At 32.4% G+C, this 22,185-nt stretch overlaps 6 protein-coding genes across 6 annotated transcripts; 5 read left to right on the top strand and 1 right to left on the bottom strand.

Annotated features, from left to right (window-relative positions):
* Positions 1 to 492: 492 nt before the first annotated feature.
* On the bottom strand, positions 493 to 4,174 carry F4817DRAFT_365573 (P-loop containing nucleoside triphosphate hydrolase protein; the record flags this gene model as incomplete). The annotated part of the gene is made up of 1 exon (XM_049306885.1): positions 493 to 4,174. One exon carries the CDS (start codon positions 4,172 to 4,174, stop codon positions 536 to 538), a length of 3,639 nt encoding a protein of 1,212 aa, XP_049158417.1. The 3' UTR covers positions 493 to 535.
* Positions 4,175 to 4,347: 173 nt separating this feature from the next.
* Positions 4,348 to 7,154, top strand: F4817DRAFT_339037 (MFS transporter). Its single transcript, XM_049303497.1, has 4 exons — positions 4,348 to 5,004; positions 5,062 to 5,475; positions 5,544 to 6,056; positions 6,264 to 7,154. The coding sequence occupies exons 1-4, from the start codon at positions 4,957 to 4,959 to the stop codon at positions 6,738 to 6,740; spliced, it is 1,452 nt and encodes a 483-aa protein (XP_049158416.1). The 5' UTR covers positions 4,348 to 4,956; the 3' UTR covers positions 6,741 to 7,154.
* An 827-nt stretch (positions 7,155 to 7,981) lies between these two features.
* On the top strand, positions 7,982 to 8,708 carry F4817DRAFT_121120 (uncharacterized protein). Its single transcript, XM_049297633.1, has one exon. It carries the CDS (start codon positions 8,079 to 8,081, stop codon positions 8,607 to 8,609), a length of 531 nt encoding a protein of 176 aa, XP_049158415.1. The 5' UTR covers positions 7,982 to 8,078; the 3' UTR covers positions 8,610 to 8,708.
* F4817DRAFT_121121 (uncharacterized protein) lies at positions 8,709 to 9,471 on the top strand. Its single transcript, XM_049297634.1, has one exon. The coding sequence runs from the start codon at positions 8,808 to 8,810 to the stop codon at positions 9,324 to 9,326; it is 519 nt and encodes a 172-aa protein (XP_049158414.1). The 5' UTR covers positions 8,709 to 8,807; the 3' UTR covers positions 9,327 to 9,471.
* A 645-nt stretch (positions 9,472 to 10,116) lies between these two features.
* Positions 10,117 to 12,096, top strand: F4817DRAFT_339031 (ankyrin repeat-containing domain protein). Its single transcript, XM_049303496.1, has one exon. It carries the CDS (start codon positions 10,345 to 10,347, stop codon positions 11,704 to 11,706), a length of 1,362 nt encoding a protein of 453 aa, XP_049158413.1. The 5' UTR covers positions 10,117 to 10,344; the 3' UTR covers positions 11,707 to 12,096.
* A 218-nt stretch (positions 12,097 to 12,314) lies between these two features.
* Positions 12,315 to 14,043, top strand: F4817DRAFT_359072 (tannase and feruloyl esterase; the record flags this gene model as incomplete). Its single annotated transcript, XM_049306101.1, has 7 exons — positions 12,315 to 12,536; positions 12,582 to 12,788; positions 12,883 to 13,302; positions 13,458 to 13,491; positions 13,531 to 13,726; positions 13,759 to 13,885; positions 13,966 to 14,043. 7 exons carry the CDS (start codon positions 12,315 to 12,317, stop codon positions 14,041 to 14,043), a joined length of 1,284 nt encoding a protein of 427 aa, XP_049158412.1.
* Between the last annotated feature and the right edge of the window lie 8,142 nt (positions 14,044 to 22,185).

Below are 22,185 nucleotides of genomic sequence, written 5' to 3'. Positions count from 1 at the left end.
CCCGATACCCCACCAATGGCGTCGCCGAGAAGCTCCGTCGAGCCACACAAGCTTTTTCTTGTAGCATCTCGACCTTCCGCTTATGTACCATCCATAAAAACCGGGTTGCGTCTATCGTTCCATTATCTCCCTTCTCGAACAGCACCGCTTGAACCAAGCACGAGTAGTTTTCTCGGTATCGGGGTCTGGAAACTCGCTTGGGAATTTGGACAGGGGGTTAGTTAGGGTGTAGCTGTCGTGTCCTGATACCTTTCCGCCGGCTTGATCGTGTAAGTAGCCGAGCCATAGGTTAGGTTACGATGGCAGATTCTAGAACATAAATTTTACATGATTGATTTGGAGTATGTCTCTGAACTTACCACCTGCCAAGCAAGATCAGGCTGCTATTCCCATCTAGCCTCCAAGTACCATCAGTAGTCACGAGTTCAATTTGGGAATAAGATTTTATATCATAAAGGTCTCTGATCTCCGTTACGAGAAGCTCCAAGGTACGAGAATGGGGATTTGTATGATATGCTAGCAACTTAAAAATTGGCTAAGTAGGCGAGGTAGCTATAGACTCCTGCGTTTCCACCAACTCGGTGCCTTTATTACCAGCCCTGACAGTAATAATATTTGCCCCGACACCACCGCCAGCATCGCTTTCCTCCTCGGCGAGCTTGACGAGGTTTGGGCTATGCGTAATAACTAAGACGTACGATAGCCGTTCCGCCATCCAGCGGCACCATTTAAGCACGGAAGCTTGGCCGCTTACATCTAAGGAGTCAAAGGCTTCGTCAACAAGCATGTACCTCGCCATGTGGGGACTTCTGGCCCCTGCCATCATAGACAGCGCGAAGAATAGCGCCAGATCTACGCGTTTGCGTTCACCACCACTTCGCTTTGCGTAATCAAGTGCCTGATTCATCGATAGAGACGGTTCAAGCACTGACGTGGACTCTTGATTATCATCTCGATCGTCACCATCCTGGTATTCTTCTTTGAAGAGTGCTCCGATAGTACCAGAAGTCATATTGCGCGCATAGTTTGCGTCCTGATACATGACTAACAGGATCTGTCCTAGAAGTTTGTTTAGCTCCCCTAGATGTCGCTCGGTGACGTGATGCCGAAACGTAGCCTTTGCTACCTGCCGTCGCGTAAGAGCAGATTGCCAAAAGGCGAATATTTCCCTGTGTGAGTGTATTTCTGCAGCCTCTTTCCTTAGGTCGGCTGCTTGGCGGACGAGGCCAAAAACGGATTCGGCATCCGACTGGAGGTGTTCTTTATAGGTGGCAATTTCTTTCTCTTTGCCAGCGAGCATCAGATGGTACCGATCTAAAGACACTTGCCATTTTTGTCTCGTCGTATCAATGTCCTTTTCTCGTCCGTCTAGATCTTGCTGCTTGCGAAGTCGCTTCTGTTTTTGGCTCTCATATTGCTGTTGGAGATGATTGTATTGGCTTGTCGCACGTTGTAGCTCATCAATGGCGGCACTTAGCTGAGTGGGAATGCGTAATGCTTGTTGTACCGTTATGCTCATGATATCTTGTCGGGAAGTATCGTTGGAATAATTTGATACAGCGTCCTCCATAGTCGAAATTTTGATTTGTACTTCCCTGATAGTGTTGTTGAAGGCAACGATTGCCCTCATGTGGTCGTGCCACCGCTGCTCTACTTTTATGATGTTAGGAGATAATTTTAAGCTGATAAATCTAAGCATAGACGCCCAGGCGTTCCGAAATATGAGCATGATACTAGGCAGAAAGCCCTGTTCGCTACGCTCCGCTTTGCCATGGTTCTCGTTGGCGGATGGAGGTGGGATCTCCAATATTTCGTTCTCTTCCAGCAGACGCTCGACTGTTCTTTCGAAATCACCAAGCTGCGTACCAATAGCTACCATCTCATGCTTGATAGCTGCCCTCTTACGATCTATTGATAAACGAGCCCGTGAAAGCTTTGCTAGCGTACCAAGCTTTCCCACTTCGCCATGTGCTCTAGAAACGTTCCTTCGAAGCTCTGAAAGCTCAGGCTCTAGATTTGGCAATTGCTCACTCTCAAGTTCCTCCCTAAGCTGCTTTATCCTGAGCTCTTTCGCGTTCAGGGATGCAAAGTGTTTTTGGTCTTCGAGTTGCACCTGGTCAATGATAGTCTCTGCCTCGACAAATAAACGTTTCAGCGTTTTAACCATTTGGGAAACCCGACCTTTGAGATGAGCGATTGTATGGGTAACCTCTTTGAGTCGCGACTGCTTCACGCCTAGCTCCTCGTCTACCTGGCTCATCATTAAATTGCAAGTTTCTGTACACCCGTCTAGGATCCCTAGACCCAAAGCGGCTTCAATCAACTGCCTCTTCTGTAGTTGCGAGGCGCTCAAGAAGCTCCGAGTACTTTCGTTACCTAGAAGAATTGTTCTGATAAACGTGTCGAAGTCTACGCCTAGCAATTCATTGATAGACGCCTGAGAACTTCTGGCGCTGGGTCCTTCAAACTGGGGCTGTACGATACCGTCCTTTTCCACAATCACGCGATTCTGAAACTCGCTATGCTTCCTAGACCGTGAAATCGAATACCCATTGGCAAATGTAAGACGAACGTTGCAGTTCTTCCCGACGATGTCGTTGACAACGTCGTTCACCCCAAGCCCGTCCCTGATACACTGTCCAAATTGGCACCACACGATTGCCTCGATGATTGTCGTCTTACCCGCGCCATTTTTTCCGATTATAAAGTTCATACCAGGTTGAAAGTGACGCTCAAATTGAAGCTCGAGAGAGCCCTGGACGCCGAGGAAGTTTGTAATTTCGATAGCAATAGGGTGTGCGATAAAGATGCGCGGAGATTCATTCGAGGGAACAGCCAAGGAGGTGGACAAGTCGAGAATATCCCTATACTTGATCGTGTCGTTGACCTTGTCGCGAGCGGAACTCCCGATCTTCACAAGTCGCTTTCCTACGGCGGCTAATAACCCTCGCTTGCTCTCAAGAGCAGGTCCGAGACTTAGAGAAGACACGTATTCGTCGGTAACTTCGCCAAGGTCAATCGGCTCGCGCTCTATTTGCTCGGCCATCGGTCTTGGTGAAGCAATGGCCGAGGGATGAATGGGATTAGAAGATTTGACGTCCCCCGTTTCCCCTGACAATCCATCGCTCCCTATGTTCGGTAGGTTTTGGATATCAGCAGGAAGCATGGTCTTACCGAGACCATTCTTCTGGGATTGCCACGCCGGCTCAAAAGGCTTCCAGTCTCTTACGCTGCGCGCTCCTAATTTAACCAGACTTTCTCTAGCTGAAATGTACTTGTATCTTGATAAATTCCCGGTAATCATGACATGCTTGTCGCGGATATGTTCTTCGTCCATCTCACCCGAGAGTATATCTTGGATATCCATCGACACATAACCGACTGCATAAGGGTTACAGATAAGGTCATTCTGCAGAGTCTCGGGGTCGAGCAAAATGACCCCTCTATTGGTGTCGAACAGATCCGCCCACGTAAGCTGTAACGGTGCCCCGATATATGTTATACTTCCATGGAGATCCTGATTCTGTTCGCTCGTACCTTGGAGAATCGTTTGGTGGCTGTGGAAGTGGCCAGTAAATGTCCTCGCCAGCGGCGCAAATCCACCCACGCCAGTAAGGCCGGGGTACCTTATGGAGAAACCAGGCTTCCCGGTCTCCGAATTTACGGTGTATTTCTGTGTTATAGCCCGGTTTATGGCCAGGTGTCCGAACCCAACCGTCTGGGCGGCGCTCTTCGGGTCCAAGTTATGTATCTCCTTAACAATTTGGTTCTGGTCTTCGCGAAACGGCATCACAAATACCCGTCGGCCATCCCATTCGTGACATCCTAATTTCGTATGGAGCGTTACGAAGGGGGCTAGTCGATTAATTGAAAGCGCCTCCAAGGCCGAAGTGGTGTAATCGAAGCGGTAAGCCAAGTCATGATTGCCTAGGATGATATCGACATGCGGCACGGCTTCCACCAGCTTGTTTAAGAAGCGGTAGCATGCTGAAAGGACGTGAGTTGGCTGCGAAGTGCGCGTTGTGAGTAGGTCACCGCAGATGATTGCGCGACGAATATTTGTATGAGACTTGGGAAGAGAGGCAATCCAGTTTGAAGTTCGTATGACTCTATCAAGATCACGTGATCCGAAATGAATATCACTAAGTAGTAACCATAAGGGCTTAGCATTCATAGTTTGTATATAGTAGGTCAAACAATAGAATCCCACCAGAGAAGATCAGGGTCGGAATTAAGATTGGGATATTAGGAATTGTAATCCGTACTTGAAAATGAGTCGAAATATTGGGTCGATTAAAAAGTGGAACAGTTCTTATCAATTGGTCCAATTCTCTTATCCTCACTTGACACTATGTAAACGTCAGTATTTTCGGATTGACTAAACTTCTCATATCAACTAACGGTTACTTAATCGCTATAATGATCGAATATCCTTTATAACTCCTTATCTAACGGCGAATTATAAACCCATTGTATTCCGTACAAGTTTGGTCTCTTGGCGAATCTGCTAAGTACTTGATGTCGCGCTTTGTTCACCCCCCCGGGCTTAATCTAATTCCGATAAGCTCGAGCTAGGATTGTGACTAATTTCCTTAAGAGCTTGGTAATAAAACTGTCACTTCGGCATATGTTCTCGCGGTCTAGAGGCGTGGTCTATTATAAAACCGGAATCTGGGGAACTACCCCGCGTTAACGAGTAGCGCGTCTACATATCCAAAAAGGTTTACAGTCAAGAGGCAGATCGTGTCTGCTTTGCGGGGTAGTATGGGGAGTTCAAGTGGTAATGCGGAGAAATCGGCTATCTCTATCGCTGTAGAGGGAGGAGATTTCATTGTATGATGTCTGGTAGCTGGTCGCATTGCCTTATAAAGAGGACGTACTTTAACTAGATTGGGTCCTCCAATATGTCCCAACCTCCTACGAGTAACCCCTCCACGATATGTTGAGCTGGAGAAGATGGAAAAAATCGAGCCTCCTCAATACTTCGAGGGCAACACCGAAGAGGTTAGTCAAGTTAAGTTTATAATGATTAGGGCCAGCTAACTCGAGACTACTATGTAGGGGAAAGCCGACAAGTCTCTTCAAGAGACCAATAATGGAGAGTTTGATCACAACCGCAGCAAGCTCTTAAACCGACGCCTCGACGTCCGGATACTCCCAATATGTTGCTGGTTATATCTACTCAACTTTCTAGACAGGGGAAATATAGGTAATGCCAGGGTATTGAATCAAGAGACCGGAGATGATCTTCTTCACAAGACAGGGATGTCAAGTAACGGATATGCTCTTACCGTGACCTTATTTTCTGTGGCATATACCCTGTTTGAAGTGCCCTCCAATTGGGTTATGAAACATTATGTAGCCCCCTCTAGGTGGCTAGCGATACTGTTGGGTAGCTGGGGACTTCTGACTTTGGGGTTTGCTTTTGTTAGGAATTATGCAACGGTCTTAGCATTGCGCTTGCTCATCGGCGTGGTAAGTACAGGATCTTACGACGAATACCAGATTGAGACGGATATAGCTTGGTTGCTGACTTGACGTAGTTCGAGGCCGGCTTCTTCCCCGGCATTGTTTACCTCATAACAATCTGGTATCGACATAATGAGCGAGCCGTTAGGATAGCCTTTGTCATCGCCTTTTGCAACCTGGCCGGGGCATTCGGGGGAGCTATCGCCTATGGTATGGGTACCATAAATGGCGCAGCTGGAGTCGAGGGGTTTCGCTGGCTCTTTATAGTTGAGGGCATTATCACCATCTTAAGCGTGCTGCCGACACTGTTGCTCCTACCAGACTACCCATCCCGGGCCAAGTTTCTCAGCGCGGAGGAGAAGAGTTTTGCAGAAGATCGCCTAAAAGATCGAGGCGGCGGGTGGAATAGAGAGCATGCTACGCGGAAGGAGATCTTGGAGACGTTTTTCAGTCCACGGATGCTGGCTCACTACCTTGCCTACGTGGCGAACGTAGTGACCCAAGGCTCATTCACCTTTTTCGCCCCAACTATTGTGTCCGGTCTAGGCTATCAGAGTATTCATGCGCAGCTAATGACAGTCCCACCGGTATGTGCCTTTCAAGTTGTCCTTTTTATTGTCCCGTAGGATTCCAACGTCGACGCAATTTTATATTATGGCTATCTACCTGCATTCCTATTATTAGAGGCGCACCAGTTATTTTGATGTCTTTCGAGGCTGAGCAAGATACGGAATAAAATAGTCGAAAATATAGGATACGCGAGTTTCTCATGCTAACATCTCATCCCAACTTAGTGGGTTGTCGGGTTCGCGGTAGCCATCGTGCTTTCTTACTCTGCTGATCGGTTTGAAGCCCGTGGCTTTCATATCACCGTAATTTCAACAATCGGCGGCTTAGGCTGGCTCATAGCTGGATTGCTACCGCCGACTGCGTACGTAAAACGATACGGCTGCCTCTGCATGGCAGCAGCCGGAGCCTTCCCGGCGGCGCCGTCGATGACGAACTGGGTAACATGCAACACGCCGAGCTTATTGACGATCCCATTCGCCATCGCCCTGCATAATTCATGCGCTGGAATAGGACAGATTATCTCACAGTGGATATGGAAAGGAGATGAAGCAAAGCTGGGTTACCCCACTGGGAATTTCGTATGCGCCGCGTGTAACTTTCTCGTGGCGATAATAGCGCTTTGCTTGAGGTTGTACTATTCGAGAATGAACAGGAAAGGGGTGAAAGATGCACGGGGAGAGACGAGAGTCTGGGCTTACTAGTGGCTGTGAATGGAATGACTTTGAGACGATGGGAGATAAGGATCTTTATGGGAAGTTTTAGGGATCGGCGGGAGGAAACAGGTCAATATGGTACTTTGCCATGATTTTGACTTTACTTCTGGCATGTAATGACCGCCTTGCTGCAAAGAAGAGACATGATTTGCTGGTTGTCATTAGCTACTATTAAATACCCAAGCTAAGTACCTACAGCTCTCTGGGGACCCCTTACAAACGCCCTTTGTTTTTATAGGCTTAATTTCTACTTTTCTGTCGTCAGGCTCAGGGCAGTAGGCACTAGCCGCAGTAAAGATGATACCGAGAAAGCACTTTACATCCAAGAGTAAACCAATCAAAATATCTCGATTCAGCGTAAGTACCTCTCAAGTAAATATTAAGCGAAGGAGAACTCAATAAATACGTAAGTATTGACCAAGGCTAGTCACAGCTCGAGGCATTTTAATATAGGAGATAGTGCGTAAATGGAGTATCGAAATCATCATTATTGATTTAAGGAATTCTTTCGCTCATTGGTCTCTATTGCGTTTTCCCTCTCCCTCCCAGTTTCGCCGCTAAGCCTCTTTTTTCAGGGGCTTTGCTCAGGCGGACTGGATAGGCGTTCCGATCGACGAGAGCTGTCCAATGGGTGGCCGTAACAATGATGTTATTAGAAGAGAAAGCATAGCCCCGCCCCGGCCTTTCCATCGATATACCTTTTCACTCATATATAAATTCGGCTCAGCCCAAAAGGCAGTGGATTGGACTTATCCTCTCGCGAATATACACGTATGTGTATAACTCTATCGCTAACATGAACTTTATCTATATTATTTCAAGATACATGTTAAGCCTGTATTTTAGGTGTTATTAGTGGTTTTACGTGCAGCCCTTTGCAATGTCTAAAGCCTTAATTTTGGCCGGCAGGCTGAAGCCTGATGCTAGGCTAGGGCTTGAACTATCCGAATTTGCTACAGCACTTGACGAAGAAAATCGCAAAACATTTGTTAACATGCGGTCCAGATGTGATAAGGGTTACCGAGGAGTTAAACAGAGAAGGGGCTAGGCGTCATAGAGCATGGAGGCCACTCGGGACGAGACTAAAGAATTTCTTGAGTCGTATCCAATCAATTGCCAGTATTGGAGATGTACTGGTGGGCAGTTCGCAGAATATTCTTGTATGTGGTGTTTGGTGTGCTTTGAGGATTTGTCTCGAGGTAAGCTAGCCTAACTTCGGCCTTGTCTATTTTGTTCGTCGAGGACAATATACCTAGCGTCTTGATGACGTTCTAATCTAGTTCTAAAAATATGTAGTCGATCGTCTGTTTCCTTGGCTACTATGACATGATATCGTCCATTTTCATGAAACTCGGCACTGCTTGGTCGCTCCACAGCGATTTTGCTAAGCTCTTCTCCGAAGACAGCGAACTACGATCTTTCCTGTTGGAATATCTGATAGGTATCGTTCGACTCTGCGAGAAGATTGTACTTTTCACAAAGAAATCCGCTCTGGCTCAGTTTGCCTCATCAATGCTTTCCTCGCCCGATAACGAGTTCAATCCGCTAATAGAAGAATTGGGACAATGGGGCAAGCTCATCGAACAGAAGTCCAATATACTCTCGACTAGGTTCGTGTTAAAAGCAGAAAAGAATGCCATCGAACGAAACATGAGCCTCGTACGGCACATAACAGGTAGCTCAAGAAAGAAGCAGAACTTTGATCAGAAATATCGACTCCTTCTATTACTATCTCCTCATCAAGCAAACTATGAAAACTTATGGCGACGCCAGCGGCGGAAAGGATCATGTTTCTGGATCTTCGAGACGAAAGAATACTCAGCCTGGCGTAGCCGAGATGCTTCGTGCGTTTTGTAGTTAAATGGCAGCATAGGCAGTGGGAAAACCGTTACACTGGCGAATATTGTGGCAGACATTCACCTACGACAACCGTGCCTTTATTTCTTCTGCGTATCAAAGGAACCGGAGTCCTTGAGCTTTAGAGACTTCTTGGGAAGTATTACTTACCAACTACTAAGAAACATCCCCCTTGATGATCCGTTCTGGAGTTTTGACATGGATGAGACCATATCAAAGCTAGCAACACTCGAGGGGATCACCAACCTTCTCTTCCGAGCGACATCCAAGGATGAGGGAATCTTTTTGGTAGTGGATGGTATCGAAAATTGCAACAGTGATGAGTCCGATGATATCATCAACTTCCTTTCTAATCTCATGCAAAAAAGAAAAGTTTTTCTCTGTTCATCAGGTAATCCTGGGTCCAGAATCCAGGCAAAGCTATTCTCCAATATAAACAACTCCGCGCAAATCACTATCACATTGAATAATCAAAGTCGGTATAAAGAAATTGAAGATTTCATTGACCGGGAAATTGATAGACGAACTTTATCGCGACCTCTAGATCCAGACTCAAAGAGACTCATGAGGGAGCAGTTGTTATTGGGGGCTCAAGGGATGTATCTTTGGGTGGCATTGCAAATCGAGGCAATACTTCCGATGAATACAAGTACTCTTGTTTCAACAACAGACATAACTACTCCATATTTTGCAGAACCTACCCGAGGACTTGCCTGAAGCTTTCGATCACGCGCTTGCAAGAGGTAAGTCTAGAAGATACGGCAACAGGCATTTCAAGATCGTGGCAGCCGCCACACGTCCATTACTTCTAGACGAATTTCAAGTTGCGGCTACTGTTGCCCCTGGAAGTCTAGTTTGGGATGCGCCCACACTCCCGCTGGACCCGGAAGCCCTCGTATACGTTAGCGGTGGCAACCTCCTCGAAATCGACGAAGAGGACGGCACGGTTCTATTTATCCATCACAGCACACTAGTGCACCTATTGTCGGAAACGCATCCACCCCATATGGCCCCGTTTCACTTTTCCTTAAAGGAGGCGGAGTTACATATGGGATCAGTTTGCGTGACATATCTCAACTATAATCTTTTTGATACCAGAGTGGCTACCCAGCAGAAGCTATACGCAGAAAAGATCCCCGATAAGGTTATAAACGGTGTTATTATAGATGAGCCAAGGCTGGGGAAGCTGATGGGCTCTATTTTTAAACATAGCCGTCGCAGAACAACAGCCAATATCGACATCATGAACCAAATCATCAGCGTAAATGATCGTAAAGTTCAGATTTCTCTATGCTTACTTGCTTATGCGACGGAAAACTGGCTGGAGCATACACGAACTCTTGATGGCGACATGGTTATACAGCAATTGTGGGAGAATCTCGTGGTCGGTATGGATCATACACAGCTACCCTGGGCGGCACACAAAAATCCCATGCCTCCTTTACATTGGGCGGTTCTATACTCGCATGCGTCCCTAATTAAGCATTTCTTTACACCGTACGATGTAACAGAAAGCGATATTGGTATCATCCATGCTGCACCCAAGCCGCCTCAACTTGGGGCTAAAATTTTGTCCGATATCTTTGCCCTCTACATTTCAACAGACTTCGTAGATTGGGGGGTAATCAAATACTTCTTGGACGCCGGTGCAGACCCTGCCGAAAGTCTTCAATGGAGCCCCGAGATTCTCCTTCGATTGGTGACGTCCCAATATCCTTCAAATACTTTTATTATCATGGACTTCCTTGACCATCCTGCTGTAAGTATTGACCAGCAAAAAGCTATGAAAGGAGAACGCTGGGCGGATATGCTCCTGGATATAATTCAAAAGAAGGCAATGAGTGATGGCATATGTCCCGTGACGAGGCGCCTTATCGACCTCGGGATTTCCGTGAACCGGGGAGCACTACAAGATTCACCTCTAGGAGGTGCTATATATGCCGGCAATTTGGATCTTGTTAGGCTACTTTTGGATTCCGGAGCAACGCCGTCGGAATCATTTTTTGACGGAAAACCGGCAATGTTACTCGCGTTGGAGGCTTTAAAGATACGCAATAAAAAGCAGTGTGCAAAGGATGTAATTGATCTTCTCCCGAAACACGAGCCGGGAGCTATGGATATATTAAATACGATCCAGGTTGACGGATTGCCCTTGCTTTCCGAAGATTATACAGATGTGTTATCCTTGGCGCTAGGACTGGGTGCAAATCTAAACGTTCGCGTTTCAGATGGTCGAACTCCCCTTCACGTTTCTTTAACACAAGTTCAAAATATTAACAAAGTGCCAATTTCGGATCATGCTTTGAAGCTAGAGATATCAGTTCTACTAAGGTTTGGGGCTGATCTACATGTGCAATACAACAAAAGAGTATCATCTGTTGAGTTGGCATTAGAATCTCAAAACTCAGATATTCTTCGTACCTTACTTCGCAAAGGAAGAAATTCAAACGGAATAACAAGCATGGGATGCACCCCTCTTCAGCGAGCATCCGAGATGAACTATATTGAGAGTACCGAACTCTTGCTTGAGCACGGCGCAATTATAGATATCAAAGGCATACCAAGCCCTAGTGCTTTGGAGAGAGCCGTTGATGGGGCACATGTTAAAATAGTGCAACTACTTTTAAAAGGATCGGCGGAAGTCCCTCCCTATATTATACAGAGAGCATTTCCAACGTCGTTCCGTGACCAGGCCGAGAGGCGGGAGCCTATAATACGAATGCTCCTCGAAGCTGGGTCATGGTGCTCTGATGACCAATCATTATTTATTAGAGCTCTCAAATATGCGGATCAGCCTCAGTCGAACATTGTGCCAATTGATAAACCTCGACGGAAAGCCTTCTTAAACATAGCCACACATTTCCTAAACTACGGCGCCGATCCAAACGATATAATTAATGGGCCGCCAATTCTTAGCTTCTGCCTACAGAACTGTTGGCCAGAGTTGTGTCTTAACTTACTTAAACGTGGAGCCAGGACACGTATGATGAGGGTAGGAAATGCCTTCGACTTCTGCGAGTATTACAAACAAAGATGCCAAGTATTGAAGGTCGATTTTGACCGGAGCATTTGGGAAAAAGTTTGGGAAATATGGTAGAATAAGATACCGAGATGCTAGAGGATAAGGGGGGACACAAATTGGGTTAATAGCCCTCCGTTTTAGATCCGGTCGCAATCTCGGACGCGGTCAATCAATCGGCGCTAAAGTGGGGCCGATCCGACTCCGGCAACCCCGTTGCAAATCGGAACAATTACGTGTGATTCCTTGTTTAATCCACACGAACAAGCTGCATGAATGAATTAAGCAATGAGCACTTAATAGCTATGAAAAGCAATGTAAACTTTCCGAGTCGCAAACCGAGGGGTTCGGTGGTTCGCTATATTTAGAACCCGTCCGATCATGCCCTTAACCTTTTGGCGCTGCAAAACTCGGTGTGTATCTGGACGGCTCACTCTGCATTGATGTGTTATTACAACTAGGACTGGGGTTTCTGTATTGTGAGTTACCAACACCCACGCCGTAGGACTAGATTGTAACTAAGCGACATGCCTTTTACGCGAATAAGTCTACGCGAAGATGCTTACGTGAAAGTCCCTACATAATGAAGCATGTCCTCTCGACAACCCGTCGCCTGGATCAGTTCCAAGTCAGCAAGAGAATACACACACTTCACCTAATTTGCCATTAGAAATTTTGAAAGGAAAATGGCTCTGGGATCCCTCGTCAACGCCTGCGTTCCAAGCATCTTTGCTCCTACGGTCTTCGGTGCGGAAGTTTTTGAAATTTCGGCGTCTCTAGTAGCAAATTATAGCCTCAATATCCCGGAAGGCTACGTATTTACGGCACCATTGCTCAAAGTCGAGCGGGCCCACTTCTACAATGTCACCGTCGCTTATACTCACCCTAGATATGATTATGAGATGTATGTAGAAGCATGGCTTCCTATCGACAACTGGAACGGACGTTTCTAGGTAGTAGGAGGCGGCGGATGGGTGGCAGGTCGCATTGATTTATCATATATGGGTTCACCAGGGGCAACGTATGATGGCTACGCCTCCATTACCACCGACGCCGGGCTGAAAAGTGCCACGGATCCATTTTCTTGGGTTTCGACTAGTCCTGGGAATGTCGATTGGTATATGCTAGAGGACTTTACTTCTAAAAGCTTGAACGACGAGGTATGGCTTGATTGAATACCCATGGCCACGAAGTATATAACTAATACGACTCTAGGCAATCGGAAAGTCTCTAATAGAAAGCTTCTACGGCTAGCCTCCAAAGAATTCCTATTTCAATGGATGCTCAGAGGGCGTCCGACAGGGCGTCATGCTGGCTCAAAGGGTTCCAAAGGCGTACGATGGCATTTCTGCAGGCGCACCGGCGATATACTGGTCAGATGTGATGCTGAATAGGCTTTTGCCAGAGCATGTTATGCGCATGATAAAAGAATACCCTCGTTGGTGCGAACTAGATGCCATCACCGCCTCAGCAATTTCCAGGTGTGACGGATTAGACGGTGTAGTAGATGGCATCATCGCGAGTGTAGATGAGTGCAAGAAGCTTTTTAATTCGTTTGACCTCGTTAACACAACCATTGCTTATGATGATACAGCGAATAATATCACCCAGGCGGCGGCGGAAGTAGCCAAGGCAGCATGGGAAGGCATAATATCTTTAACGAGAGAGAATCTAGTACGTACTATCCGAAACTTTCCTTACAACAACCATCTCCCGTCCAGCCCGGTTTATATCTAAAGACGACCGCTTCAAAGCCTTAAAATATACCTTGAAGCAGACCTGTCTGAAACTCATCGCCATGGCAATTGTTAACTGGATATTGATAACAGTGGAATGGGATAAACCCGGGAAGTGATCTGACGTGTCATTCTCGCAGCACAAAAATTCCAATTTGTGTTGCAGCTACGGACTGTTTTAATGGAAGTTGTACCATGGGACACTCTAATCCTTTGGGGTGGTATTGGTTGACGCTAGTTGTCGTGAAAGATCCCGGTTTCAACCTCTCCAATCTTACGTTAGATGAATCCTTAAGCCTCCCGCATGCAAGTAGACAAGAGTGTTGTTTCGCCATTAGTACAGAAGACCCTAATATTTCCTCGTTTAAGATGGTATCCCCCACGGATCGGTAAGTGGATTCCCACTATTAGCTATTAAAATGGGAATGTTAATCTTCGCTTATTACATGCAGGCCGACATTATCATACCACCCAAAGGTACCGAGCGATACTACCAAGAAGTTTTCAGAAAAGTTAACAACGTAGAGGATTTCTTTCGCTATTTTGAAATCTCGGACACTGCTTGGGCGGTCCCGGCCAACCAGACTCACTATTCGCGCAGCTCCAAGCGTGGATTGAAGATGAAATTGCGCCTGACAGTTCGCCGGTTTCGTTTTCCAATTCCAAGGGTGTGATTTAAAATAGCATCATCTGCCCACGGTCACGAAAAGCCCAGTACGATCCAAACTGTGGAATGCTGCTAAGGCGAAGTGCTGGAGTTGTGCGGCACAAGACACTCCCAAATATAAAGTCCAGCAAGAAGAGTTATAAAACTAAGACTTGACACTAAATATAGTATCTAGATATTATTGACTAGAGTTGTGTATTAACATAGATATTTTATTTTCTAGAAATAACTGTACGTGACTTCTCAGTGGTCCAGAGGTACCAATAAAAGCCAAGTGCTAACTCATAAGAAAATGACAGTCATGATTATTCATGAAGCGAAAAGAGTGAAGCTGTGACTATGTATGGATAGTAGGTATGATAATTGTGGTACATAATTTAACTTGGTGAGTTGTGAAATAATGGTTGGCTTTTATTGAAATTAAACGTAGGTTATAAAGTATGTATATATTGTATTATTATATTATTTATTAAAAGGACTAAATAAACATATTTATTATATATAAACTATAAATGTAAAGCGTATTATTAATTATTTAATTTATTAATTTTATATATTTTAGTATTTTTATTTAAACCATATTTATAGTTTATTTTTAAGATTTTTTTGTAATAATTAAATTTATATAACTTTATATTTTTTTTAAAGTTTTAGTTTTACGTATTGGCGAAAACGTAAGTTATTAAAGTTTTTGTAAAATAAGTTTTTAAGTTATATTTATTTTTTAATTTTTTTTAATAATAGTAAAAAATAGTAATTTGTTTTATTATTTAATATATTAATATTATATTATATTTTAGTTTTATTTATATGTTTTTATTTTTATAAATATTTTATAAATAAGTATTATTTTTTTTATATTATTTATTTTTAATAAGTTTTAATTAATATTGTTTTTATAAAGTTATAATTTTATATTAATATTTATTTTTTTAATTTTATAACGTTATTAATAATAATTATTATAAATATATGTTAATATTTATTTTTTTATTTATTATTTATTAATTATTTATTAAATATATTAAATAATTTTATTTAAGTTTTTTTTTTTAATTTTAAATGTTAATTTTATAAAATTATAAAATAAGTTTTATAATAAAAAATTAAATATATAATTTATTTAATTTATTTAGTTTAAATTATTACGAAAAAATATAATTTATTAATATATGTAAAAAATATGGCTTTAATATATATTATTTAATAATTGTTATAAATGTTTTAAAGTAAATTTATTTTAAATTTATTATTTATTTATTATTAATTAAATTAATAATATAAAATTTTTTACGTTTTTTAAAAATAATTTCTTTTTAATAAAATAAGTTTAAATTTTTTAAAATTATAATAATTAATCTTTATATATTAATATTTTAAAGGTATATAATTTTAATTATTATTTTAATAAATTTATTTTAATTATTAAAAATGTTTTTTATAAAATAATTTTATTTTATAATTAAGGTAATAAAAAGTTTAAATATATAATTTTTAAACGTATTTTATTATTATTATATATGGTTTTTAAAGTGTATTAATTTTAAAACTTTTAATAATATGTTTTAAAAGTATGTTTTAGTTTAAGTTTAATTATGGTTAATACTTTTAATTATATTTTGTATTTATATATTTTATAATTAATGTGGGTTATTTTATTGGTTATAAAGTGTTTATTTTTTATTATTTTTTATTTGTTTTATAAGCGAAAGTTTATTATTTTTTTAAATTTAATAAATATGTTTTTTAATAAAAGTTTAATAAAGTTATTAATAATTTATTAAATTATAAAAATATATATAAAATTTATTTTATTATTAATTTATTTTTTATAAATAAAATAAACGTTAATTTTAATATATTTAATTTATATATAAAATTATAAATTTTTAATAAATATTAATATTTTTTAATTATTACCGTATATAATTATAATAATAATTTTATTTTTTTAATAATTAATTTAATTAATAATTAATATAATTAAATTATTTTTTGTATAATATTTATTATATTTTTAAATTTAAATTTATAAATAAAAGTAATAATTATCGGTTATTTTTTTAATAATTAATTAATAATATTATTATTTATATTAAAAATATATTTTAAAATTAATTTTTTAAATTATATATATTTTATATAATTAATATTTATTTATTTTATAAAGTTTTTTAAATTATTTTAATATATGAATTTATAGTTTAAAGTTTTTTTTAAATATTTTAAGATTTTTTTTATTATAAATATATATATTATAATAAAGGTTTTTATATAATAATTTAAATATGATATAATATATATAATATTAAAATATATATTTATTATTATATATATAAAATATTTTATAATTTATATATATTATTTAATATTGGTAATAATTATTATATAATTATTTAAAGGTTTAAAGATTTTTAAAATATTTATAAATATATTAATAAAATTAAATTTTTATTAATTTAAATTTTTAATAATCTTTTTTAAATATATTTTTTAATTAAATTTAATTATTTTATTAAAGTAATTTTTTTTAATAATTATTTTTAAATAATATAAATAAAAGTTTAAATTAATTATTTTAAATTTTTTAATTAATTTAGCTTTAATTTTATAAATTTTATTTTTAAAAAGTTTAATAATAAATAAATTATTTATATAAATTATTATATAAATATAGCTTTTAATAAATATTTTTACGTTTAAATTAAATATTTTAAATTTTAATATTTATAAATATATTATTAATATTTAATATTATATTTGTAAAATTTATTTTAAACTGTATAAAATTTTATTAAATTTATAATATTTATTTATATTATTTTTAAATTTAAAGAATTATTTAACGTAAATGTTTTTGTTTATATTTTTATATAAAAAAATAATAATAATATTTATTTATTTTAATTTTAAATTTAAAATTGTTATTATAATAAATATAGTTTTATAATTTATAAGTTTAATTATTAATATAAAGGTATTAATATAATTTAATATTTCGATTTATTTAAATTTTTTAATTATTTATTTAATTTTATATTAAATAATTTTATTATTTAAATTCTTTTTGATTTTATATAATTATTTATTAGATAATAATTTATATTTTATAAATAATTTATATAATATTTATATATAATTATTTATTAATAATTAATATTTAATATTTATAATTTTATATTATTAATATTATTTAAAGTTATATTTAACTTTTTTATACGATTTAAGTTTAAATTTAACGGTTATTATTATTATATTAATTAAATATATAATATATTAAAAAGTTTTATTTATTTTTAATTAATATTTATTAAATAATATAATATTTATTTATTATTTAAAATTATATTTAAATAAATTATATAATAAATTGTTTTTATATTAATTAAATCGTTATTTTTTTTTATTTATAAAAATTTTTAAATATATATTATAATTTAAAATATTATAAGATTTTTTTATTATAAATTATATATTAAAGTTTAAACGGTATAAAATGTAATAATTAAACGTAATAAAATTTATTATAAAAATAAAGTAAATATAAAATAGTTTTTAAATAAATTTAATTAATTTTAATTAATTTATTAGTAAATATAAAAATAATAATAATAATAATTTTAAATATTTTTTTAACGTTATAAAATTTTTAATAAATATATATAAATATTTTTTTTTAAATATAATATTATTAACGTTAATAATTTTATTAAAATTTATTAATAATATTTTATAAATATATATATGTTGCATAAACGAGGTTTATAATTAATGTTATAAATAACTTTTAATTAATTAATAAAGTGGTTAACTTTAATGTAAGTTATTTGTCGTTTATAAAAGTTATACATATATACGATAAATAATTATTTCTTTAAATCAATTTAAACTTTTATTTTATTTAATCGGTTTTAACTAATACCCGTTTAATAGTTATAAGTCCCGGTTTACGTTTAAAGTAACTATTATATTAAACATTTAAATTATTATATTAAAATTAATTATACGGTTAATTTTAAAATTTTACAATTTATTATAATAAAATTTGAAATAAATTAATTAAATAAGCTATTATTTATTTAAAAAGTTATTTGTTTATTTTATAAAAAATTAACATTATTTAAAAAAAATGTTATTATTAATATATATTAAAAATATAAAATAATTATATTAATAGTTTAATTTTAATTAAACTTTAAAATATGGTATAAATAATAAAAACGCGTATATATTAAAGTTAAAGTTTATAATTTAATTAAAGTTAAAAAGTAATTATTTATACAAGAATTTTTCGAGATTATAATTATTAAAATAGTTTTAAAATAAGTTTAAATATAATTCAATTAAATAGTTAAAAATAAAATATTAAATTATATATAACTTACGTTAAAAAATTACAGGAAATGGTTAATAATTTTATTATATTAAAAAATAACGCCGTTAATAAATTTAAAAGTATTTATTACCGGAATAAAAAATGCGTTAAAATATATTTATTTATATTTTAAAAAGTTAAAAAGTAAATATAATTAATTAATAAAACATTATAAAAAGTTTAAATATACCGTTTACAATATAAACAATTTATAGTTTTAATATATATTTAATTAAAAAAAGTATAAATTTATAAAAATATATTTTAAATTTATAAAATAATATAAATTACATTAATAATTAAATAAAAAAAATAGCTATTACTTTAACCTAATAATAATATAACTTTAAAAACGTTAAAAATAAAAATATAAAATAAAGTTATTTTTAACGTTTGTTATTTACGCCTCGCATATTTATTTTTAACTTTATAAAAAAAAGTAAGTTAATAATAATTAACTTATTTTTTACAAACATATTTAACTTTATATAAAAAAATAAATTAATAACAATTAATTTATTTTTAAAAAATATACATTTTGTTTTAAAAAAAAGGTAAGTTAATAACGGTTAACCCATTTTTTACGGGCATTATAATTTATTAAAAAAAGTAAGTTAATAACGGTTAATTTATAACTTATAAACGCACGAGTTAAATTAAATTAAACATTTATTTAAATATAATTCTTTTATAACCGTTGTTTTAATTAAAGGATAATATATACATTTTTTTTATAAATATATATAAAATTATAAATAACCACCATTTAAGTTAAAAAGTGGTAGTAAAATAAAAAAAATAGCTTTATTAACCGTATAAAGTTTTTCGAAATAATGATTTTAAAAGATTCGGGGGTGTATCGCATAAACAAAGTTTATAACTAACGTTGTAAATAACTTTTAATTAATTAATAAAGTGGTTAACTTTAGTATAAATTATTTATCGCTTATAAAAACCACATATACACACAATAAATAACTATTTTTTTAAATTAATTTAAGCTTTTATTTCACTTGATTAATTTTAATTAATACCCGTTTAACAATATATTATTATTTTTATATTTTAATATTTTATATATTATAATTTTATTTTAAAATATATTTAACTTTTGATTTTTTAAATAATAATTATTAATTTTAATTATAATTAAATAAATTAAGTTTAAAAAGTTATTATATTAAATTTTATAAAAGGTTTTATTTAAAATATTATAAAATAATTTATTTATTAAATATATTATTATTTATATAATAATAAATTAATATTTATTAAATATATTATTATTATATATTTATATTAATATTATTTTGGTTTTATTTTTTAATTTATTTATAATATTTTTAATAAAATTTTTAAATTATAATTATTTTATAATTATATATTAAATAATTATATCTTTTTATTAATAATATTTTTTAAACTTATTATTTATATATATATTTAAAATATTTAAAATAATAATATAATAATAACGTTTAAATTTTTTTTATTATTTTAAAAATTTTTTAAATATTAATAATTAATTTTTAAGATTTTTTAATAATATAATTTATATTATATATAAATAATTATATATAATAATTAATTAATTTTTATTATTATTAACGTTTATAATATTTATAAATATATTTATTTTATTTAAATATAATAATTTTAATTTATAAATATTTTATTTTAATATATTTATATAAGATTTTTTATTTATTTTATTTTTTATATAAATTTTATAAAAATAATATTTTTTTAAAAATTTAATATTTATAAATATATTTATTAATTTTTTAAAATTTTAATTATTTAAATAATTTAATTTTTTATATTATATTTTTAAAATTAAATTAAAAATAAAATAAAAATAAGAAATTATTTTAAAATTTATTATATTAAAATTATTATTTTTTTAATTAATTATATATAAACTATTTATTTTAATTATTATTAAAAATATCTTTTTACTTTTAACATTATACGTTAAATTTTATTAAAATAAAAATTTAATATTTTTTTAAATAAATTATAAAATTAAAATAAAATTATAAATAAAATTAAAATAATAAATTACGTTTATAATTTTAATTCTTTTAAATTATTTGTTAATAATAATTTAAAAAATAATAATATTTTATAATTTAAATATAATAATTTTTTTATTAATATTATAAATATAAAAGTTTTTATATAAATGTAAATTTATAAATAAAATTTTATTACAACAATTTATTTAATTATAGTTATTATTAATTATTATAACTTTTTTTAATTTAATAATTAATTTTTTTATTTTAAATTTATTTATTATTATAAATTTTATTATTATTAAAATATTATTAATTAATAAATTTATAAAAATAAAATTTAATATTAAAATAATTATAAAATTAATAAATTTTAATAATATATTTTATATTTTTATTATAAATATATTTTATTATAATTTCTTAAATAAATAATTTTAAAAATTTTTTAATAAAATATTTAATTTTAAAAAATTAATTAATAATTTAATTAATAATTTCTTAAACGTTATAAATATAATAATAACAATAAAAATTATTAAAATATTAATATTATTTTAATAAAATAATATAATTATTATATTATTATTTTTATTAATTTTAAATTTTTTAAATTTATTTTTAAATTTATTATATTAACTTTTAAAATATTTTTTAAAATATTTTTAAAAATATTTTGTTAAATTATAATTTATTATTTAATATTTTATAATTATATAATAAATACATATAAAACTATTTTTACATTTATTATTAAACTTATTAAAATAATTAATAAAAACATATTTAATATTTTTATTTTTAATTTTTTACGTTTATTTTTTTTTTTATATTAATTTAATAACATTATTTATAATAATTATAACTTTAATAATTTAATTATTATTATTTTAAATTAAAATAATATTATAATTTTAAAAAAAAATAATAAAAAATATATTATATTTCAAATTTAAAACGTTAAAAAATTTATTAATAATATAAATTTTGTTTAATTTTTTAAAATTAAATTAAATTTAATATAATTTTAATAATAATATAATTATAAAATCTTTAATATTAAATAATATAATATTTTATTTAAACGTTAAATTTTAAAATATAATATTATTTTATAATTTATATTTTTTTTTTAAATTTTTTAAATTTTAACTACAATTATTTTATTTATTATTATATTTTTAAGATTTTTTTTTAAATAATATTTAATATAATTATAAATTTTATTTTATTTATTTTATTAAATTTTATTTTTTTTATATAATTTAATTAACATAAAATTTTAATTTTTTTTCGAAATTATTTTATTTATTTCTTTTAAAAATATCTTTTTATAATTTTAAATTATTAAATAATTTAACATTTTTTGTTTAAACATTAACTATTTATTTATTAAATTTAATTAAATAATATTATTTAAAATTAAATTACCTTTTTTTATTTTTATAATTATTATTAATAAATTAAAAAATTTTTTTTAATAATATAATAAATTTTATAAATTTTATTTTATAAATTTATTTTATTATAAAATAATTTTTTAAATAATAATTTAAAAAATTTATAAATAAAATTAAAATTTATTTAAAATAATTAACTTATTTTTTATTTAATAATTTAAAAATAATTATTTTTAATATAATTTTAAATTTTTTTAATAAATTAAATAAAATAATAATTTTAAAATTAAAATAATTAACGTTTAAATTTAATAATATAAATATAAAAAATATTTTATTTAAATTTAATAAATATAATTTA

The sequence above is a fragment of the Daldinia loculata genome (assembly GCF_022478755.1).
Source record: "Daldinia loculata strain CBS 113971 unplaced genomic scaffold F4817scaffold_28, whole genome shotgun sequence".
Classification (NCBI taxonomy): Eukaryota; Fungi; Ascomycota; class Sordariomycetes; order Xylariales; family Hypoxylaceae; genus Daldinia; species Daldinia loculata.
The sequence above is the reverse complement of the archived record's forward strand: the minus strand, read 5'-3'. Positions and strand labels throughout refer to the sequence as shown.